Here is a 23,479-nt window from a genome sequence, read left to right as displayed (position 1 = left end):
TCTTTCACCGCAATCGAGACTTCTTTTTCATCGTCTGTAGATGGTTGGCGCTTTCTCTCGACGTGTACGGCAGTAAACATGAAAAACATGAAAAACATGAAAATACTTTGGCAAAAGGAAGAAAGTTAACAACCTCATGGCATAATTGTCACTTGCTTCCTTTCGCCAATTTTTATGTTTGCTACAAATCAATAATACATTGGCAAAAGGAAGCAAGTAACATGATAACTTATGATATGATTTTCACATGCTTCATTTTGCCAGATTTGTCATGTTTGCTACAAATTTATAATACTTAGGAAAAAGGAAGGAGGTTACATACTAATAAGTTTCTATGGGAACATCAAAACTCGTCGAATTGTCATAAATGCATCACCATATGACTTGCACGAATACCGACATTATTTCTAATCGTAAATTTCCATGTTGAAGGGCCTACCCAAAAACATATATATACATTTTTCATTTGTAGCATTTATACTCGATGTTACTTGCTTCCTTTTGCCAAAGTAGGGCAGCATAGATAATGATATACGCATTTCGCACACATACACACACACACACACACACAAACATATATAAGGAGAGAGGTCTACATAAACCTCATTCATGTCTAACACATATAACTATATATCATAATATATTTATATATACACAGATGAATATAACTCGATCCTTTACCGTGTTATTACAGAACTTCATATTAGTAGTATTGTTATTATCATTACTGATATTTAGATATTATAATTATTATTTCATTTTTCATTGTTTTAAATTTCATTATTAATATAATTGTCACTTTCGCATTTCCCAAGTATTTTCCGCTGTGTTCTAGCTTATATACTGCTGCCTCTGAATTCACTCCATTGTATTAGGAGTCTTTTGAATCAACTTTTCCTTCTAAGACATAACATTTTTCTTCTTTTGGGGACTGTAGTGTTGAGTAATTTCTGCTCATGGAAACTTCCTTCTGATAACAGTTCCATACCCTTGTTAAGTGAATTTGCTTGATAAATTTGTTAATCTTATCTCAGTTATTTATCTTTCTTCGATTTAATGAGTGGCACACATTTCTACAAGCTTGTCCTTTACGTGAGCCTCCCTTTTCAAATAACACAGGAATTTTGGACAGTTTTATATGTATGATATATATATATATATATATATATATATATATATATATATTTGTATTACATTGTACGTTTGTTTTTCTCGAAACTGTATCGAAAACAAAACGTGCTATTTGAAATGAAATATCATTTCATTTGAAATTGATTGAATTGAATTGATAGATATGAAGAGGCTTCATGTTAATTATACATAGGAAATTCAACAAAAACACAAGACGCAAAATGTCACGGAGTATTAAATGCGAAATAACACCATGCGTTTGAATATTTCCAACGTGGTGCCGAAATCATATGTATATAAATATGTATATAAAACAGTAATGTTGGAAATAGCATATATCTTGTTTTTCACTAAAATTGTCTCATTCACAAACTGTTAATAAAGCCATTATATAAGGAATTAATCCAACATGTGGAGTTTGTTTATTTTTTGGTTTTGATTAATAAAGCCATTATATAAGGAATTAATCGAACATGTGGAGTTCGTTTATTTGTTGTTCTTATTTTTTTTTTGTCCATTCTTTCTATCATAACATTTTTTTTTCTTTTCACTGTAGCAATAATCACAAATTAGGCATTGAAAACTCCTCAAGCTTGCTGTTTTCGTCATATTATCATCTTTTTGTTTGTACCACCTTGTTTGAAATTGTATTGAACTGTATCAAAGGCTATTTCAAAAGATTTAACTCAGATGTATAATTCACGATCACGGCAGTGCCTTACCGAATAGGGCCCCGCTAATTGGTGCTCCTAGGCCAAGGGCGAAAAAAGCCAGAGCAACCGAAGACTCATACTGATGCGTTCCCAAAAGTTCTTTCAATATGATAAAAAGGCCTGACACCATAGCACCGTAGCAAAGTCCGCATGTGAAGAAGACAGCAGCGACAGACAGCAACGATGACGTCAGAGAGTTAAAAAACATGGCTGTCGCTAGGAAGATGCATGTTGTGAGATACACAATCTCCACGCGCACGTTCTTGTGCGAGGTGACCATTGCGAAGCCTAATCGACCAAACGCGTTTCCGATGCCCTCGGTCAAAGAGACATACACGGAAAGGCCTCCCAACCCTTTGGCTAAGGCGTTCGGAATAATAAACAGAGTAAGCGCGTTGTAAGTCATGCCGAAAAGAATGGTCCCAATGAATGCAATTAGAAAAGAAGGGAACTTATCCTTGAATAACTGGAAGTGGAAAAAACGAGCTGCACGCCTAAGACAGCCGATTACGCTTATTGTGTTTTCCTGACGTCTTTCTGATACCGTCGTCTTCGTCGATTCTGCTTTGAAAGGATGGTCTTTCGTTGTTTTTGAAACGCTGTCAAGAAATGGGCAAGCTTCAATTTCTTCATTGACGAGTACAGTTCGTTGAGTGGAATAGGGTTGATCGGATTCCTTTCTTGCAGAAATTCGTCTAGAACTCTCCGACACCAAGATAACGTTTCGTCTTGGTCTTCTCCTATCTTCAATTGTGCTGACTTCAATTTGTTCGTCATCATCGTAGCCCGGACTTGTAGGTTCTTTTCCAGTAGAAGCATCATTCCTGTTTCTCGAAGTCCTCGGAAGTTCCTGCAGACTGGTCACGTCAACTGGAGTGATATGTGAGGATGTTTGGTTGTTTGTAATGCCCTCCTTTCTTTCACATGTCTGTCCAGACAGTGGTCGGAGCAAAGCACCAAAGGACACTAAATGGAAATTCACTGCTCCAAGAAGCAAGAGGGCGCCCCTCCAACAGTAAGTCTCGTAGAGTTTCTCCATTATTACAGGCAGGACCAACACGCCAATCGCACCGCCCGACACGGTTATCCCAGCAGCAGCCTCGAATAGATCCGGGAAGTACCTTGCTGGGACTGAGTATGAAATCACGATGACATTGCAGAAACCTAAACCTACAAGAAGTAATAGAAAAATAGAACGTTGAAAACATATTTTAGGATCTGCTTCAACTTAATTGTCTCTGTAAGATTCCTCCACAAGGGAAAGTCAGAACCCGATTGATTTGCTTTAGCTTGCTTAATCAGATATAAGAGCTCGTAATTGACAAAGTCTTTAAAAGAGAGTATTTTTTTTTATTGTGGCAAACATGTTATTGATTCATCATTATGCTATGATAAGTTAACAAACTCCCAGTGAGCTTCAGTTCAGATAATAATTGAGTGTTACTCAAATTCGAATTTCTCTCATCTTGTTTATCGTTTTCGTTCATGTCAACTTGCTCAGATTTTGATAAAGAAATTCATATTTTAACTTATCACATGATACTTTCCATTCTGGCTAACTACTTAAAGTTTTCAAACATTTTGCTTGTCAAGCAAACCTCACTATTTCCAGATTTTTTACCAAGTGTTATTGACCTCATGAGGGTTGTGCAATTGTCGATTCATGTATACATTATTTACCATAAAGAGTGAACGTTGCAGCAAATTGACCACCAGTCTGAGCGAAAGACGAGAGCACCAATCCAAGCGATGACAGAGTCCCACCGAACATGACCAGCTGTCGTGGACTAAACTTCCGCAGCAGAGGTGTGACGAATATTGCTGCGGATTAATAGTAAGCAAGTCCAATTAAAAGCATGTCAGTCATAGATCAAAACAGCACCCTTTTTGCTGGCATTACTCTTTTGAGGATGATTTAGATTTTATTTCTTAATTGATACAGTTACAGATATTCCATTCTTATCCATATTTTGATGTTTTACACAGAGTCATGTTCTTCGATATATACATACGCTATACATAGAGGTATATCAACTACCGTACTTTGAAAGATCTATAATGGTGTAGTAGGTCGTAAACATAGAAATGTTTTGTTTGTATCGTTTTGGTAACATGGACGCACAACCATGAAAAAGGAACTGCCAAGAACCGAATGAATGGTTGACTGATAAAAACGAATTCAGTGCTTTCAGACATTATGCAATTACACGAAGAAGACAATAAAATATTGTTTGCTCCTTGGAGTTCTAGTCTTTGTACCTCCCGACCAACCCATACATCCACTATAGACATCCATCGTGATGCAGAGCGAGATTTCCCGTTCAACTGTCCTCCCCCCCCCCCAGCGGGACTTCTCTTTTCTTTTCTTTTCTTTTTATCCCCACAAATGAATAAGTTTAACAGGAAACATCGAAGTTTCCGTGCATGCTCTTTGCATTTTCCGTCACGACACTTTTAACGTTGGAATTTTATCGTTTTACGTGGTTTTTTTTTAGGTTTTACGTAAATTTTTTACGTTTTACCTGCAAATCAATGAAAAACTTTTCAACATAAAGCGTGTTCAAACCATTTGGCTCTTGCGTGCATGTCTCTCACTCGATGTTTGGTATGTCACTCGGTACTCAGTCTTTATATCACCTTCCACGTACTTCAGTTTTGTTTTTGTTTTTGTTTCCTTTTTTTGTTAAAAAAATGCAATTATGGTAACAATACTCAGACTGTAGAGAATGTCTGCCCTTGAAGCAACAACTCTAATGTTAGCACCTGTCATGTTGTTCTTCATCCTGAATGAGGTCATATTAACTTATTTCTGGTCTTACATGGTTGTTACAATAACGTTGAAATTGACTGATATGTCTAACACGCCTACATTCATCTAGCAGTCTCACCACAACATTGATGGGACATCTTTTCATCCTGACTCATTTCACTTCTTAAACTTCACGTTTTCCCAGCTCTGGGAGGAGGTGATCCACACGCAGTAACGATTGAATTCTTATTCAATTTTTTTAACCCCCCCCCCCCCCCCCAAAAAAAAAAAAAAAAAAATAAAAAAAAAAAAAAAAAAAAAAACAACAAAACAACAACAACAACAACAACAACAACAAAAAAATCAAACAAAATAAAACAAAAACAAGAACAGCAGCAGCAACAACAACACACTGTCTTCGGTGTATTCGAATGTATCAAAACCAACTTCACAGCAACGTTAATTAACATTCATTTGTATGTTTGAAAAGGGCGCTTGTGCGACACTCTCTTACCCAGAGAGAACATAAGACCAGCGGATATCGATATCACCGTTCCCGTAAACGCTGTCGAGACTCGCAGCTCAGCAGTTGCATCGTTGATAATGACGCCCATAGCCCTGACGTTCCCAACTTCGAGGAACGTAATGAACCAAGCGCTGAACAGTATGATCCATCTCCTCACACCTTTGCTACAACAGGTCCTTCGCTGGGATTCTTCTTTACTTTGCCTTCCCGCCATCTTAGAGTCACTTCGCACTATATGAGACAATTAAAAGGAGGAGAGAATTACGGGTGTGACACCGTCCATTATCATAATCCCCCCCCCCAAAAAAAAAAAAAAAATCCATTTTCGACTTTGTTTGAGGCGCAGAGCAGCTATCAACCTTCCCCCTTCTTTGAAAATCAATTGAAATGATTCATCTCAAGGCAGGCTAGGAATGTTCTGTATCATTTGTGTTGTTGCTGTTGTTTATTCTCTGCTGAACATTTCTAAACGCAAAATGTCGTAACCGTAGAAATCTGAACACACTGTCCTTTCCCAATTTTAAGGTGATTAAACAAGGACGATCAAACTGTCTTATACATAGGCAAACTATGGCTTCGCTTACTTTTATAGACAAGGTAGCTCATACTATGTTCAAGTTTAAACAAACAATTGCAGTTTTTCTAGATTTTTCAAAGACTTTCGATACGATAGACCATGAAAAATATTTTATACACTTTGTCATAGTGGAATCCGCGAGAGGCCTTTAGAGTTAAAGAACTACTAAACAGACTGAGAGCAATTAAAAGTACTTGCAAACTGGTTAATAAAACAATCCAAAATCTGTTTTTTCCGTTTGTATTCGCAGGTCGAATAAAGTCGCATAGGCTTCACGGCTTATGTTTCTCTCCATACAGCGGGCAAGATACTTCGCAGCTCGATCCCTTTGTCAACTATTTAAAATAGTGAGCTTAGACAATGTTAGATCTGTGCAATGTTGGCTTCATGCGAACAATTATCTTTGAAATATATAGAAAAATATCATATGGTATTCAGTAATTCGTTGAATGTTCTTCCAGATGAATTCAAAACAAATGATAAAATTGTCATTTATTTTAACACGGGTTGACAACATAAAGCGTTTAGGGCTTTGGATAGACAGGGAATTCTCCTGGAAAGCTCACATTAATTCTGGAAGTAAACTTTGGTCCAGGCATATATTAATTCTAAATAAACTTGAACGTCTTTTTTTAAGTTACGTCTTGCAAAGTATTATTATACTCTATTCTAATATCCCTACGTTTTAAGAATGGAAATTGGGCATGGGGTAAATGCAATCAATTTATTTTTAAACTCTTTTTTTTTTAAACGTGCTTTAAGAATCAGAAGCTGCGATGGATATCTATTTCATGTAAACTGTTTTTTCCCCCACCAAAACGGAATTCTGAAAATCTCAGATCATTTTTTAAAATAATTTTTGAGTTTTACTGTATACAAACTATCAACCAATGAATACTTTTTTTCTTCACATGCTTTGAAGAAACCGTTCCATTTATTGTCGTCCCACTCGCCTGAGTGACGCTTATCACCTTCCCCGTACTCGTACAATTCGCAAAACAAAAACAAAAACAATTATGTTTACTGGACCCAGATAGTGGAACGACCTTCCCTAGGGTAAAAATCCAATTGAATCCTCATTGAAGATCCCCTCCAAATTCAGTGCCAATTGACAACTGGAAGTATACGGAAAGTGAAACGCAACTGGTCCCCATTGAGACCAATTGGCAATTGGTCCCAATTGAAACTGATTGGCAATTGGTCCCCACAGAAATGAATTGGCAATAGGTCCCAATCGAAACTGATTTGCAATTGGTCTCCATAGAAACTTATTGCCAATTGGTCCCCATTGAAACTAATCGGCAATTGGTCCCCATAGAAACCTATTGGTAATTGCTTCCCATTATAAACCAATTGGCAATTGGTCCCCATTGAAATAAATTGGCAATTGGTCCCCATTGAAACTAATTGGCAATTGGTCCCCATTGAAACCAATAGGCAATTGGTCCCCATTGAAACCAATTTTTGGCAATTGGTCACATAGAAACCTATTGGCGATTGGTCCTATAGAAACCAATTGGCAGATGGTCCCCATAGAAACTAATATCAACCAACTTAGCACCACATATTCCAGCAGTTTTTCCAGCAATATGCAGAAAGAAATGAAACAAGGTGTTCAGTATATTCATCAAATGTAGCATGAATTATCTCGCAAATTCATTGTACATTGTACACATCAACAAAACTAAAGACGTGTATGAACAGAATTCAGTGTCTTTATGAAATATAAGATTGTACATTTTGAACTCTATTCAGCTGTTAGCAATGTTTATCATTACGCCGTGATCAAATGACGTAATACAGACCTGTAGGCCTGCATCGATCATGGTGCTGTACTGCTAGACGTAGGTCACAGATATACATTGTGGTACTGTTATTGTTTTGCTGTACCAATACATAAAATGAATAATTGAGATTTCTAACTACACATCTCATGATACAATTGTATCTGCCATCAATGTGAGCACATAATACGTCATAACATGAGCAAAACAAATGAAACGACTAATGAAGTTCCCTTGCAAAGGCATTATTTATCATTTGCATATGAATTCAAAAAAAGTTTTAGTGCTTCAAAAAAGTTCTTAAATGTGAGATGGCGATAGAACAACCAATGTAAAAAATCTTAATCAGTATAGTCAATGTTATATATTGTTAAATATACAAAATATGAACAATAGTTATGACAACATTGTTTCTATAGAATAAACCGTCAACAGTTATGACTTATTGAGAAAAAAAAAAGGTATTATCTCCTCATATTTTAGGTTTCACTGCGCAATTTTCATATGGTACGAGATTTTGTGATTCAAGTGACTTACACATGCGTATCAAATGTGATAACTCGAACATTTCTTTAAATCACTGCTAAAATGGTAAACAATACCTTTAATATGTTATAAAAATTGTACACTACACCCTATTGATGGTGTCTGCATGGAGAAGACGCCTCATTATGCAATAACAATGTCATGGGCATCCTCCCTACCAGCTTCAGAGGACGTGGGAAACTAAGCCTGAATTCACAATAGCAAAATCACTCTCTATTTGGCAAGGTATATGGTATAGGCAGGGATGCAAGAGTACTTGCTGAAAAAAAGTCTGAAAAAAATCAGAAACTTATGGGAAAAAAGTCTAGAAATGTCTTTATAACCTACATGTATGAATAATTCAGTGTTTCTGAACTGAAGAAAAAAAAAATCTGAAAAGGGGGGTTTGTGGAAGGGCAACACAAAGTCTGAAGTCAGATTAAATTCACAGCCCTGTATAGTGCTCCTGGTGAACATTAATTTTCTTCAAAAATGAACTTTGTACATCTGCACAAGAGCTTGGATTTTCATCCAACACAATGTTGTGACAGCTGACACGCAATAGGCCTACAACTGTAATAGTACAGGCTGTGATAGACCGCATGTTTGATATAGTTTCAAGGGCAGTGCTGAATCATTTTTCACATAATGACACATTAAAGGAGTTAACATTCACACAAGAACCCAAACATTCAATACTTGGAATGGAATTTGACATTATTCTTTTTTTATTGGGGGGGGGGGGGTATTCTTTTGACACTGATAGATTTCCTGTATTTAGGCCTAAGTCTTCCCAATTTTCTTTCCATATCATAAATGATAACTGAATTACCACCTAAGCTCAGGCACAGTAACTTGTTACTTGCCGGAATCAGGCGTGGCAGGAATATACCCAAGATGGAGATTTTCCAAGAGCGAATTGTGAAAAAAAAGAGAGAGATTTGGCCGTCAGTGGTGTTACATGGGAGAAGGTGACCATGATGTACACAGTAAAATATGAATTCCGTATTGTGCTGATGCACTTGTATAGTCTGTATACATTATGTGATCACTCTTCGTCAGCTTCATGCTGAAACAGCAGGTGTTTTAAACATGACATATTTGACTTAAGTTAGGTAGTATTTCCGAGATCAACGGATGATGTCCCTCCAGTGCTCGCTGTTCTCTATTACACTCGTAATGTCCTTTGTGTCTTGCAGACCAGTGTCATTTCTGAGTGTGTGTAGAACAGGGATAATGTGACTTCCACCCCAGGGGAGATACCATTCTCTCTGTATGTATCGCCTTCTGTGATGTTTTCCTTTGCTATCTGGAGTTCCTTTAACGTAAAATGGTCTTCTGATATATCCAGGTCGACGATGACTTGCTTGACCTCTCCAATTTTCGGTGTAAGAAGTGGTGGCTGCCCCAGCAGAACCTTGAAGTGGACTTGCTATTTCCTCTTTCTGTCCTCAGGGTTTGTTCCATGGATCTGATTTATGCACCCACTCTTTCTCCGTGTTATCTCGTTTATCAACCTCCAGCTTTCTTTACTCTTACATCTGCCAGTTACTGCATTCTCTACTTTCCTGATCTGTCAATAGCTCCTCATTAATCTTGGTGTAGGTGGCATTGAGCTAACCAGTTCTCTCGTCTACTTGCACCCTGTTGTTCTCTGTTGGACCATGATGATATTGATCTTTGTCTGCTCTAAGAAGTTTCATGGCTGCACTAATTCTAGGGTCCACTGAATCATTTTCCCTATACTCTTCTTTTCCTTTTTTTTTTTTGTATCATGATCTTGTTAGCTTCTGCTATGGCCGAGACAAAATTCCCATATCTCTGCGACACCCTGTCTGTCGCACTTTCCATGGTGTCATTTTCCTTGCACAATGCACTGGACCTGTTCTTTTAATACTTCCACACTGTATTGCTTCTGGAGTTTAGTGTCTTCCTTGGAAGCTTCCCAGTCATACTCAACTCTTTTAGGTTCGGCCTTGACATTTCTCAGACTTAATCTTACCTCAGCCATGACAAGTCTGTGGTCGCCTCCAAGTGAGTTGAAGAAGTCATATGCTTCGGTGTTCATTATACACTGTTCTTCCATTTCTTCCATACAAGAATGAAGTCAATCTGGGACTTGGGAAAATGCATGTCAGACAGGTAGGTCCACTGTGGCACATCTTCCCTGTTTTGATTCTTCCTGTATCTTATCCCTGCACAATTCCTCATGGAACTCCTCAGTTGTATCGCAAGGATTATTGTAGGCCACTCTCCTCAAATAGATGGCCAGGTTCTCTCTCTTGTCTGTGTGCTGATCTTGGTGGCTCTACAGCATGACAGGACTGATTCTCTTTTCTGTTTTGGTGTTTGGTAGTTCGTCTTAGAATTGATCGATCCATCGTCCGCCGGCCTCAGTCACTGTCAGCATATACAATTTTTTAGGATTGTCGACACCCCCTACACGGATTGTCTCGGGGCGACAATCCTTGACGAAGTTGGCGTCACGGATTGTCGACCCCGTCACGGATTGTCGTCTGGCGACAATCCGTGACGAGGGCTGGCGGCAAGGATTGTCACCAGCCCTCGAAGCACATTTTCCTGGGTAATATTGTTCTGGACATAGTCATTGAAATACTAACACATAACTTACATGGCTACATCCATGCAATCATGCCATGTAAAAAGTCATGGTGAGGTTTGAAGGAAGTGTGTATGTGTGCGCGCACATGATCATTTAGTGTCCGTTTGTGTGTGCGTGTGTGTGTGTGTGTGTGTGTGTGTGTGTTTGTGTATGATGGACGAATGTGTTTGTTATGTCAGGTTTTTGCGTATGTGTTTTTTAGCTGCGCGTGGGGAGGGATACCTAGTAAGCTGTTGCTGGCATAAACGTTGATATTGAATTTATCAGCAGCTTTGACTTTGATGAGTTTGTTTGGCGGATTTTTATATGAATTCGGAGTGGTGCTTGCGTGCGGTCGGATGCTGCTTTTCTGCATACGGTCCATTATGTCTTATGAATCAACATTGGGAAGTCGTTTCATCAGGAAGGAAGGTGGTATCGGTTCGGATGTGTGTGTATGTGGGGAGGGGGTAACATTTCGTTATTACAAAGTTCGTTATTCTGAAGGCTCTTTAGTCCGAAGGTTCTTTATTCCGAAGGTTCGTTATTCCGAATTTCATTTTTGGATCAACGAACCTTCAGAATAACGCCACAAACGTTCGGATTAACGAACCCTTTTTCATTTTCGGATTAACGAACCTTTAGGTATAGGGAATCGTGTGTTTCGGATAATGAACCTTCGAAAAGAAACGAACCTTCGGAATAACGAACCTTCGTGTGTGTGTGTGTGTGTGTGTGTGTGTGTGTATGTGTGTGGGTGTGTGTGTGTATGTATGTGGGTTCGTGAATGTGGGTGTGGGATGATTTAGGTTTTGGTTAATCAGGGGTTGGTAGGTTGGGGATTGGATTTGAAGGATAGTCATAAATGGTATGACAGATTTTGGTAGGATTTTATATTTAGGATAGATGTAAGCCCTAGATTTGTTTCGGTTGGGGGGGGGGGGGTGGTCGGGAATTTTATGACTGATTTCATTCTAGATTTGTATAATGTATTTATGTGGTTTTTTTTTTTTTTTTTCATGTGGTATGCCCTTGTAAGTAAGAAGGTGTTACATGATCCAAACCAATATATTCAAGGGATATAGGTTTGGTAGGGCCCTACATGTCAAAACTTTCTCGTGAAGAAATTGTTAGCAGGATTGGTCTATAATCGAGTTATCTATGTTGAAGTGAGATTATTTTTAGTATAAATTGACGAATGGATTTGTTTGTGTTTCGAATTGCCATTTCTAACTTTTTTGTTCATGTTACACCCAGAATGGGTCGATTTATGAATGATTTGAATGAAATCAATAAATATCAAGGAAAAACAAAATAAAATGAAAAATTTGAGTTGGTTTATTTGCAGTATGAGGATTTGTTTGAGTGTTTGTTGATGTTTGTTTGTATTGCGTATGTATTAGCGGTGTGCATATGGCAGTTCGTTTGTGCTAACATCAACTAACGATTGACACATTATTTACGGCATGTGGATATTATTCGCTCATACCAAACTTATTCTGGGACAAAGAATAGTGGTATGGACGTTGTAGTTAAGACTGATGGAAGAATATGACAGCAGTGAAAAAAATGAAAAAAGACAGATAACATTTAGGGAGGGTACCGGGAGGGTACCTCCCTCGTATGTATTTTCTCTCGGTCTCTCTCTCTCGTCTAGCCCGCGTCACCGCTGAAATTGACACACCCATACTATTTTTAGATCAACGCTGGTGTGACCTCTTTAAAGTTTGAACACGTGTTCATACACGCTGAAGGCATTTTCATTGCCACAGTAGCTCTGCAGCAGTTTCGGATTAACGAACCTTCGGAATAACTAACCTTCGGAATAACGAACAGCACCCGAATAGAACACCCCTCCATTTCCAAAATTAAAAAAATTAAAAATGTAATACACATTCCACGGAGTGTAAAGTGGTTAAGACTTTATAGAAATACAGTCTTTCTCATTCTATATAGTTTATCGCTGCCCCACATCGTCCCCGGCCAGAAAACTAAATGAAATGATGGGACCCCATACCCTACCCAAGATGTGATTCGAATAACATACATTCAGAGAGTGCAAGAAAAATAAGTTTAGCACCATGGGTCAACGATGTCATCTGTATATGAGTGCCACGTAAAATGACCATTTTGTGGGAGAAATTTCATAACTCGACCATGCATCGGTTCTGCCACTCCATCACTCTGACTGTGTTGCAGTATTCCTTCAGATACAATGCGCTGCAGCTGAGCAACACGGGAAATGTAGTTTACCATTAGTCTCTATTCCTATGGGAGTTGAAAATGGAAAACGCCAAAGGACGCACTTGTCCGCAGCATCCGTAACTGCCCGTAAAGGTCCGTAAGCGATCGTAAGTGTTGTGATACGTTAACTTGTGGATTATTTCGGATACTTACAGTGGACGGGAATAAACGCAAATGGACGGGAGGTAAACTTATTTGCGGATAGTCTGCGTCCAAGCTACGGATCGTTACGTTTAGTTACGGGTAGTTACGTTTAATTACGGTTACTTGTGTAAGTCTGCATCCGTGGAGTCCCTCTGCGAAATTTTGAACATTTCAAAAATTTCGTAGGCTTGGCGCCGTCATTTTGCGTTTCTTTACGGATTAGTTACGGACAGTTACGCCTACATACGACCCTGCGGATGCCTGCGTCCACGCTGCGTCCCCCCTGCGTCCACTTATCCGTATCTATCCGCGTCGGACGTAACCCATCGTAAGGCACTGTGTGACTGGGGCATTACGTAGACACACGAACGCGCTCACACACAACACACATACGTAGGGCTTACGTAGCCCACGAACACCAAACCCCTCAGATACTCATGCAGGCACAAAACTGCGCCCACAAACACGCACCATCACATACCCTTTGATATACACATACGCCACTATATACCACATACACACGTACGCATAGAGGCGCACGTATGCACACAGACAAACAAACCACTACCACTATACAACCACCACACATGCACAGTTTCTACATATTGTATTATTATACTCCAAACACACACACACACACGCACACACACACACACACACACACACAACTATACGGAAGCTCATACACAAGTCACTTATTGTACGCACCTACAAATCATACACAGCACATACCATGCAGCTCACAACAAACACACACACACACACACATACGTATAACTTACCAGTCATATATCCATCCCATCAAAGCTTAACACCGGAGTAACCGCCCAGAGCCCGGGGCGACAATCTTTGACGGGGCGACAATCCTTGTCGTAACAAATTTTTTGCCATCATACATTGTCGCCATCGAGGTAAAAAATAATTGGGAACTGCACAAGCGTCACGGATTGTCGCCAGACGACAATCCGTGACGGGGGCGACAATCCGTGACGCCAACTCCGTCAGTTGTCGCGACACATCCGTGTCGCAACACACGTTTACTTTATTTGCAGTTTACAGTTCCAAAGTAGATTCACTGCATCATGCACAGTATAGTGACTGTAAATGTGGCTTATTTCCAGTCATGTGATATACATACATCTAATAACATTACCTGCAAAAGTCTGTTGAATATCATGTGTAGTCTTGGTCGGTAGAACAAGTTATATCCAGCATGTGGGAGGAACGTCCTGGACCATTTTCTCTTCTCCATCAATTCTGTATTCACCACCGCTAAATAGCTACACTGCAGGTACAGCATATGTTACAATTATCATAAGGGTGAAAAACATCTTTCAAGGACAACAGACAAATATTTTCCATAGAGAAGGCACGTGCTACAGCACCTGCTTAAAAAGGGACAATTATCCTCTACTAGTATTTGGAGTGACAATTTCGTGCAAAGCAAGGGCAAAGTGACAGATGACAGATTAAAGATAAAGGGCCTAAAGAGGGAATGTAAATGTCTTCTAATGAGGCGTGCAATTTACATTAGATACGTGTCCTTTTAAATCAAATAGATATACTACCATTGATTACTGAGCGAGACGTTTAGGTTACATAAAAAGCGTTGGACTTTGGTGACACCAGGAGCACTAACAATACGTTCTACCCATAAATATTTGTGTGTGGGGGGGGGGGGGGGACATAAAAAAACTCTGGAATGAGAGCATGCATGTACATGCTTTTTTACAGTTGTTCCTTTAATGTTAATGACTGAGATATGAGGCGATAAACTCCAGGGCGTTTCCAAAGGAAGCTTTTGCAAGCTGTCTGATGTTTATACACTGTAAAATTGATACGTAGTGTGCCTTTTGTCATCACATTTCGAGCCTTGAGATGTCCTTCCTTTGCAACTGAGCATAATAGTCAAGGCGCTAATTCCTGTAAGGGGCTTAATTAAGGAGTTCGTTCAACCCACCCCGCAGAAAAGGTTTGACCACACAGGGTGGTAGATGGGACCTCCATGAACATCCCCAGGTAGTATGTGATTCCAAATTGTGGTGTCAGTAGAATTTTACTGGCCACTTTTCATCATTATTTGTTGGATCAAACGTAATAGAGTCTGCGCACACCAAGACTATTACACGCACCACTAGCACTGTTACAGGCGCCAGTGCCAGTGCTTCGTGTAGTAGTCTTAGCGCACACATACTTTTTCTTCGACAAACAAGGGGTTTTACCTGCAAACTAACATTTCACGCCAAGCTGTGGTCGGTGTAGTGTAGTTTCTAGCCGTTTTTATTTCGTCTTTATTTCTCCGAGTTGAAGCTAGCCGAGTGAGAGCGCATACCCAGTGATTGTGACGCCCGAATCGCAATCACTGGGAATGTGCACTCACTCGGCTTAGCGCAATACAGCGGGCTCTCCACAATACACAAGCTGCAACTCAGAGAAATAAAGACGAAATCAAAACGGCTAGAAATTAAGGCTAGGGTCGGTGACGCTTGTCGCTATCAGGGCACTAAAAATGACAAAATTATCACAGTTTTTGCATTTATTTCATAAAGAATTCATTAAAACTGCATAGAACTATATATGTACATGTTGCTAGAGATGTCAGCAATACATTGGGATTCATTGCAAGTTATAATATTGTGCATGGTTACCATGGTAACCGGATACCTACAGGTGATTGGTAACCCCCAAAATGCCTCCTACTGCTGCAAACTTTGATTTTTTTTTATTTTTTAGATACAATTAAAAAAAAAGTTTTTTTATTGATTATCGTAAAAGAAGTATTTTCCTGTTGCCATGGCAACCAGTATTATCCAATCAGGATTCAGCTGTCAATAACTCACAAACTAAGGCCTATAATTTCAAAAAGCTCCATAAGCATTACCTTCCTTCTGCATAAGTGTACCACATATGTGAAGAATATATTGAAGCATTCTCAAGTTACAGCAAAATTTGTAAACAAAGGCATAATAAACGGCCACTGAAAGAAAGATATCATTTTTTTGAATAGTAAAATGCATGAAAAAGTTGCATCCGTCGTACTTTCCACACAAATTTGTATAGGCAAATGTAGTTTTTAGTAATGTATGGACACAACTTTCCTTAAAAATATAGGTGAATACAGAGAGCAAAGCCAATTATATTCCAAGGTTAGCTCTTTTGAGTATTTACAGAGTGATGGTTATTCAAAACAATTCTGGAAAAGAGCAGAGGAAAGCATTTGATTGTTCACGTTCTTAAAGGAAGTTTATCCAAGAATGCAGAAAAATTCCTTTCTAAAGAAGGAATATACACGTGCACTGGATTATCCATCAAAGAATTAAGCATACTTTTTGTGTTCGTTAGCTATTGTAAACAAAAAATAGAATAATATGAAAAATCATGATATGTAAATTTGTATCAAAACGTGCAGTAATGAATTAATGTTAAGGAGAGAATTACGGGGAAAAAATCTTGAGCGTCTTTTCCCTTTTATCCAGGCTAATTTTACAGTGTTAAGGTAGGTACTTTAATATCCGATCTACAATGGGTGATGTGCACGAAAGACAAAAAAAAAAAAACCCAAACAAACAAACAAACAAACAACCTGTCTAAATTCCAGATATATTATATATATTTTTTTTTTTTTTTGGGGGGGGGGGGGTTACCAATCACCTGTAGGCATCCGGTTACCATGGTAACCATGCACAATATTATACCTTACAATGTATCCCATTGTATTGCTGACATCTCTCGCAACATGCACATATGTAGTTTTAAGGCGTTTTGATGTATTCTTGGTGAAATACATGCAAAAACTGTGATAACTTTGTCATTTTCAGTGCCCCAGTAGCGACAAGCGTCACCGACCCTAGTCTTGATTTCTAGTCGTTTTTATTTCGTCTCTATTTCTCTGAGTTGCAGCTTGTGAATTCTGCAAAAGCTCCTGTATTGCGCTAATCCGAGTGAGGGTGTATACAAAGTGATTGCGACAAAAACAGTTCGGGCGTCGCAATCACTGGGTATGAGCGCTCACTCGGCTTGCTTCAAGTCGGAAAAATGAAGGCGAAATAAAAACGTCTAGAAACTACACTACACCGACCCCAGGTTGGTATGAAAATTTAGTTTGCAGACAAAAACCCTTGCTTCTCGAAGAATAAGGTCTTGTCGCAACTAAAGTGGCCTGCAAAAATTTTATTGATACCACAATTTGGAATCACATACTACCTAGGGGTGTTTTAGAGGGTCCAACCGACGACCCCATGCAGTCAAACCTTTTCTGCGGGGTGGGTTGAACGAAGTCATTTTTTCAGGGTCCCTGCGCCTTGATTATAAGACTTTCCTGGGTGAAGATCTACGTCCAAATATAAGAAGATTAATTATTGATTGCGCTAATATCATCTCATACATTTTACAAACTGCTTCAAAATACTCAACACACACACACACACACGCACACACACACACACACACACACACTATTTTTGCATAGTACAGATATCATGCACCAAACACGTGAAGATTGATAAACGACTAGTCATCATTCGATTACTCTGAGGGGCAGGTGAGATGCTGCTCGAAATACATGCCTTGCACATTAACAATGTTTAAAATAGTTTACAATTATTCTAAAGGCATAATTTGCCATTTGCAGATGTAACAAAAACCCAGCAGTATTGCCTCAAAGTAGTTCTAAAATGTCAGTTAGGGATTGAAACAACCTATGTACAATTTTGAATCAGTATTTCGATGTCAAGTATTGTTAGATATGCAGAAGGTGAACAATAGTTATGATGAAAATGTTTCCAGATTAAACCGTCTACAGTTATGGTTTATAAAGAAAGATAGTGATATATCCTAATATTTTAGGCTTTATTGCGAAAATCTTATATGATAGGATGTGTTGTGATACAACAGACATACACCTAATGCATCAAATGTGATATCTTGAGCATCTTTTTTAAATTACTGCTCCCAAAGGTAAAGATTCAATATTCCAGTCATTTATTATTGTGCACTAAGGCACACAAATCTTCTCAACAGTTTCCATTTCAAAATTTCACATATAAAGGAAAATAAATATATATGTTTACACAACTGAAAGGCAAGTAACATAACACTAAACGGGATCTTTAACCCCTAAGTCAAATAAATGAATAGGTGAATCCCATTATATTCAATGTTCTCGGTATCATCATGTTTTGTGCACATGATACACATGCACTTCTCAAGTTCTCAATTTGTGCACATACTACATAATGTTTAAAAATTTCATTTTTCAGCATGTTGTCAATACTCGAAGATGTCTTTGAGCCTGTGTAGCTGGTTTTTGAGGATGTTGCACAAGAATTATTTGACTATGTTCCAGCAATATGCTCAAACTCCTCATGGACCAGCCTGATATTAGGTTGGAAATATAAATGAGGAGTGTACCGTTACCTTAATGCCACAAGCTAGAAAAAGCTTGACATCGCAGGATCGACTTCGCCTCAGAATTCAGCCATGAGGATGTACACTCTATAAACGTAAACCTGAGCAGCATAGTACACAGAAAGGATTAGACAGTATGGACAGGGAGGTGGTATGGATGGACTTCGTCTTCCGAGCGACCTTCTCATATCAGACACCTGCCAAATCAATCATTGATTCTGTTGAGAAAGAAAAACATAACACAGTGTAATGATCATGAGAAGTGAAATAAGATCAGGCAATATAACAAAGCAATCACTTATCCACAATTAAATGATGTATCCACAGAAGTTTGAGTGCAAAAGAAAAGGGTTTATCATGATCCTTCAACAGAAAAGTGATGTCATGTAGAACATCGTAGCATGTCAATATCTACAAGAGTACGGTAACTATAGCTGCCAGTAGAGTAGACTATGTACAAGATGTACAGGTAGGTCCCACCACTCGTCAATTGTGCATGCTCCATCATAATTTACAATGAAATAACTTATCCACAGATAAATCTGCCTCAGCATATATATATATATATATTTTTTTTTTTTTTTTTTTTTGGGGGGGGGGGGGGGACTCTTATTAACTGTATGGTCGGTAGTTGAGGGGCCCACCGTTTTACCAAACTTACAATTAAAGAGGCACCGAACAAGGGGCAGATTTATCGATCTAGCTCCACCATGACTCTCAAGATAATTTGTACAACTCAAGTGAAGTGTTTGTGATCCGTCATAAATTTGGAGGTTGGCGCAACTAGATTTCTAGACCAAGAAGGTTCTAGAGTCTACTCCTTTAGCAATGTTTACTGCGATCAACGCAGCTACTAATAGTATGGTAGGTCTACTACTGTACTACCTTTTTTAGATCGACCGCCCTTGCGTAATGGCTTTCTCGCGTACAAAATGAAAAGTACGGTTGAACATTCGAACATAAATTCAAATCAAGAGAAATGAGGAGGGTACAGGTAAATAACCTGAGGAAACAGGGAAGGGAAAAATGAAGAAAATCCCAAATAGTAATACACATAATTGGCGTTAACACACATTTGTCATTCACCTCTAGATTCTACACTAGATTTGCATGTTTTATCAATGAAGAAGTAAACTAGAAAAGGCGGTCGACTTAAATGATGAGCTTGCACCGGCGCAAAGTAAAAACAACAAAAAAAAAAATGTCACTTGCGTTTGTCACCGAGAATTCTGCTTGTATGATAGGCCTATACAATCACCAATCTGAGCCCGTGCTATGAATCTGCGCTATTGCGCAGATTTATGGGGAAAGTTTAAAGAAATGTTTTTGTCTATTTGTGACAAACATGCACCTTATATAAGTGTAAGACAAAAATTAAACCCGGCTCCTTGGATAAATGATGAGTATTTATTGATTGCGCGTCAACGTGATTATGTTAAATCAAAATTTAATAAGATTAGATCAGAAACATTATGGAATGAATATAAAAAGTTACGTAATAAAGTTAATAATTTGAATAAGAAATTAAAGAGAGAATATTATAGTAATGTTTTTCAAAAATTTGGAAGGAATGATTTTAAAGCCAAATGGAAAAAGGTGAAAGAGTTATTACCCAGTAAGAAAGAAAGTAATATACTGAAATTAGAAATTGATGGTGAAATGATAGAAGATAGATATGAAGTAAGCAATGTTTTTAACTCATATTTTAATTGTATTTGTGATAAACTGCGGGAAAAAGATAAGGTTGTGATGAATGATAGAATTGTGGTTCCGCTGGAAGTAACGAAACAGGTGTTTGAATTTAAAGAAATTGCTGAAAATTTTGTACAGAGGGAGCTTGAATCACTTGAGCAAAATAAAAGCTATGGTATTGATGGAATGCACCCCAGACTGCTCAAAGCAGCCGCTAAAGTGATTGCTAAACCTTTAGCTTTTATGTTTAACTACTCTTTGCAAATCGGAAAATTACCAGCTGATTTTGAAATAGCTAAGATTATCCCTGTACATAAAAACGGTACAAAAACAGATCCTGTTAATTATCGGCCCATTTCGGTCTTGTCTACTGTAAGCAAGGTATTTGAAAAAGGAATCCACAGCCAGCTTTATAATCATTTGAAAGAACACAATTTGCTAGCACAAAGTCAGTCAGGTTTTCGACCACTGCACTCTACGCACACAAGTCTTCTTGATGTTACCGAGTATTTACTGGCGAATATGAGTTCAGGTTACATGACAGGTGCCATATTTCTAGACCTTCGCAAGGCATTCGATGTTATTCCACATGATAAACTTTTGGAGAAACTTAAACGATTTGGCATAACCGGAAAAGAGTATTTGTGGTTTCACTCATATATAACAGAAAGAAAACAGTGTGTTTTAATAGACGGCAAAATTAGTGATTTCCTGACAATGAAGTCAGGTGTACCACAGGGATCTACCGTAGGACCTTTGTTGTTCACAATGTTCATCAATGATCTTTGTCATGTCCAATTTTCTTCATCCATCAAACTATCACTGTATGCTGATGACACGGTTATGTTCAACAGGGGAAAGTCATTACAAGAAATAGAATCTTCGTTACAAAGCCAATTTAATCGCATTGTTGACTGGATGTATGCTAATGATATGTTTATTAATGTTGGTAAATAAAGGTTATGCTGTTTGGGGCGAGAAATAAAGTAAGAAATAAACAACTTAATATTATTTGTGAAAATGAGAGTCTGGAAAGAGTGGTAACGATGAAGTATTTAGGTGTAATTTTAGACCCTTATTTAAGTTGGTCTAGTCACGTGGACAACATTGTAAAAAAAGTATCTAAAACATATGCATGTCTCCTTAAAATTAAGCCCTATGTTAACCAGAAAATATTAATTGATTTGTATTTTTCTTTAGTTGTTCCTTATCTGGATTATTGCTGTACGGTCTGGGGCAACAAGACTAAAACATGTACGCAAAGATTGCAGAGATGCCAGAATAAGTTTGCTCGGCTGGCCTTAAATGCCGACAAATTTTCCTCTTCTTCTCCTCTTTTGAAAACGCTTCGGTGGCAATCAATCGAACAAAGACTTAAATACCAACAATGTATAACGGTTTACAAGATTTTAAATGACAGAGTGCCGGCTTATCTAAAACCACTCATTGCCATTAGACCAGTGTACTACCTCACAAGATACGCAGTCAACAGCCCCCTCTTTGTGCCTACACCACGGACAGAATACATGCGAACATCTTTTTCTTACCAGGGAAGTGCAATATTCAACACCTTACCAGTATTCTTACAAACTTGCCCCTCTTTTGAAAGATTTAGAAAGTTATGCCGTCAATTGAGTTACACGTTTTAAATAAATATTGATTATGGTATAATGGTTATTTATTGAATGTTTTAACGATTTTGTATTTTTTTTTGACTGTTTGTATTGGTTTTTTTTTTAATGATTTTTCTTCTTTGGTTCCATTAACCCCTATTATGGTATTTTAAACTCAGTTTTATATTTTTGGTGTGTCATTACAGTCATTTCTATTACACAGGTTTTTTTAAAAAATAATACATTTTGTTTATGCCGAATTCAGAATATATTTTAAGTCAGTCTCCATGGTCTAAAATATCTCTTAAAGCTTGTATTGTTTTGTGTATATGTGTTACTCTTGTATATGTTTTTTTTTTTAATGAAGTCTATTGTAATCCAATGTTTTTATCATGTATATGTACACAGGGCTCCCCTGGAAAGCAGTTGTGAAACTGAGGGGACTACCCTGTTTAAATATGACGGAATAAATAAATAAATAAATTGCGTGCCATGGTAAAATGAATTCAACGTGTCAGAAACTGAGGAATATTTTGTAAGCAACGAGGTATTTAGACTCCTAAAAAAAGAAGTGGCCAATGAGTAGGGCGTAGTAGGTCCGCACAATACTAGATCTAGTGTTTCCTACTTCTGTACTTATGGCATTAAGACAGACCGATAAATCTGCCGCACCTCATCTGTTCAACGGTCGCTAATATGGGATAGAAGACGTACGCCACCGAACAAAAGAGGCTGATTTATCGGTCTATAGCTAGCTAACGTTAGGCAGGTGTATTTGCAACATCTATCATTGATGTTACATTTGATAGTCACATCAATACATTGTAAGTAAATTACTAGACAGTTGAGTCTCATTTTTTAATACCCCCGCTTACTTGATCTTCGATCTTACAGTTTAGACAGTGTCTAAGTACAACGCAGTGTCTTCTATTTTTTAGGCGCCTAATAAACAGATCGGTTGCTCACATTTTTACCTCCATTAAATCTAGTGACTCATGGCCCTCAATGTCGAGGATGATGCCATTTCCAGTCAATCTCAGTTATTCAAACATTTGTAGGATTTGAAACATTCATTAATAAACAGGATAGAACATTCGTCGCTTTCAATAAAGTAACGGTAATTTCAAGTGTCTTTTCCTGCCTTTATATTGTTTACGTCCAGACACAGACAGATTGTCCGTCGCCATGAACGGACGAGTCTTATTTAAGCTCCATTTACCAATAGCTTGTGCGTGGTAAAATAGCCGAAAATGTTCTTCTTTCATCTCTGTTTCTTAAACCGCCAGTAACCTTGTGGACTTCTGCTCAATTCTTATACGTCCCTCGCCAGAATTGTACATATTTCGCGAGTTTGCCTGATTTTTGTGTGATTGTGCAGCTGCCAAGCAGAAGCCCAGCATGATGAAGAGTAAACGTGGCGCCGAAGAGACAGCCTCAATGTATGTGAAGAAGTTCAGAAAAGCTCCCATGGACAGCGATGTCATTGCCATTCTTGTGAGTAAAATCAAAACTATGCTTGTTGAAGAACTCACCACAATTATCACACAGAACGTTGGTGAACACTTGAAAGAAAGCTTTGACTTTGAAATGACGTCGAGAAGTGATAAGATAGCAAGACCGGAGAGAAAACTTGAGCAAATGAAAGAGCAGCAGGAGGAGGAAGAACAGTACTCTCGGAGAAATTGTCTTGCATTTGAATGCCGTAAGTGAGTATGAGGGTGAACACACAAACAAGATCGTGAAGAAGAATTGGAAGTGAAACTTCAAAATAGC

At 38.3% G+C, this 23,479-nt stretch overlaps 1 protein-coding gene across 1 annotated transcript; it reads right to left on the bottom strand.

Moving 5' to 3' along the window:
* Positions 1-1,836: 1,836 nt before the first annotated feature.
* LOC139708131 (uncharacterized) lies at positions 1,837-5,333 on the bottom strand. The gene is made up of 3 exons (XM_071620108.1): positions 5,108-5,333; positions 3,525-3,665; positions 1,837-3,014 (listed from the first exon to the last, which is right to left on the bottom strand). The coding sequence occupies exons 1-3, from the start codon at positions 5,331-5,333 to the stop codon at positions 1,837-1,839; spliced, it is 1,545 nt and encodes a 514-aa protein (XP_071476209.1).
* Between the last annotated feature and the right edge of the window lie 18,146 nt (positions 5,334-23,479).

Source organism: Diadema antillarum, unplaced genomic scaffold (genome assembly GCF_040938485.1).
Source record: "Diadema antillarum isolate AM-2024a unplaced genomic scaffold, OU_Dant_1.0 seq00001311_RagTag, whole genome shotgun sequence".
NCBI lineage: Eukaryota > Metazoa > Echinodermata > Echinoidea > Diadematoida > Diadematidae > Diadema > Diadema antillarum.
Note: the sequence above shows the minus strand (reverse complement) of the source record. Positions and strands in the feature narration are given on the sequence as shown.

What these genes read in the sequence shown, in the direction of transcription:
- LOC139708131 (XM_071620108.1), bottom strand. Translation starts at nt 5,333, where the DNA reads ATGGCGGGAAGGCAAAGTAAAGAAGAATCCCAGCGAAGGACCTGTTGT. An exon ending in TGGTCTTATGTTCTCTCTGG is followed by an intron (nt 3,666 to 5,107) that starts GTAAGAGAGTGT and finishes ATTAATCCGCAG; the next exon opens with CAATATTCGTCACACCTCTG. An exon ending in TGCAACGTTCACTCTTTATG is followed by an intron (nt 3,015 to 3,524) that starts GTAAATAATGTA and finishes TACTTCTTGTAG; the next exon opens with GTTTAGGTTTCTGCAATGTC.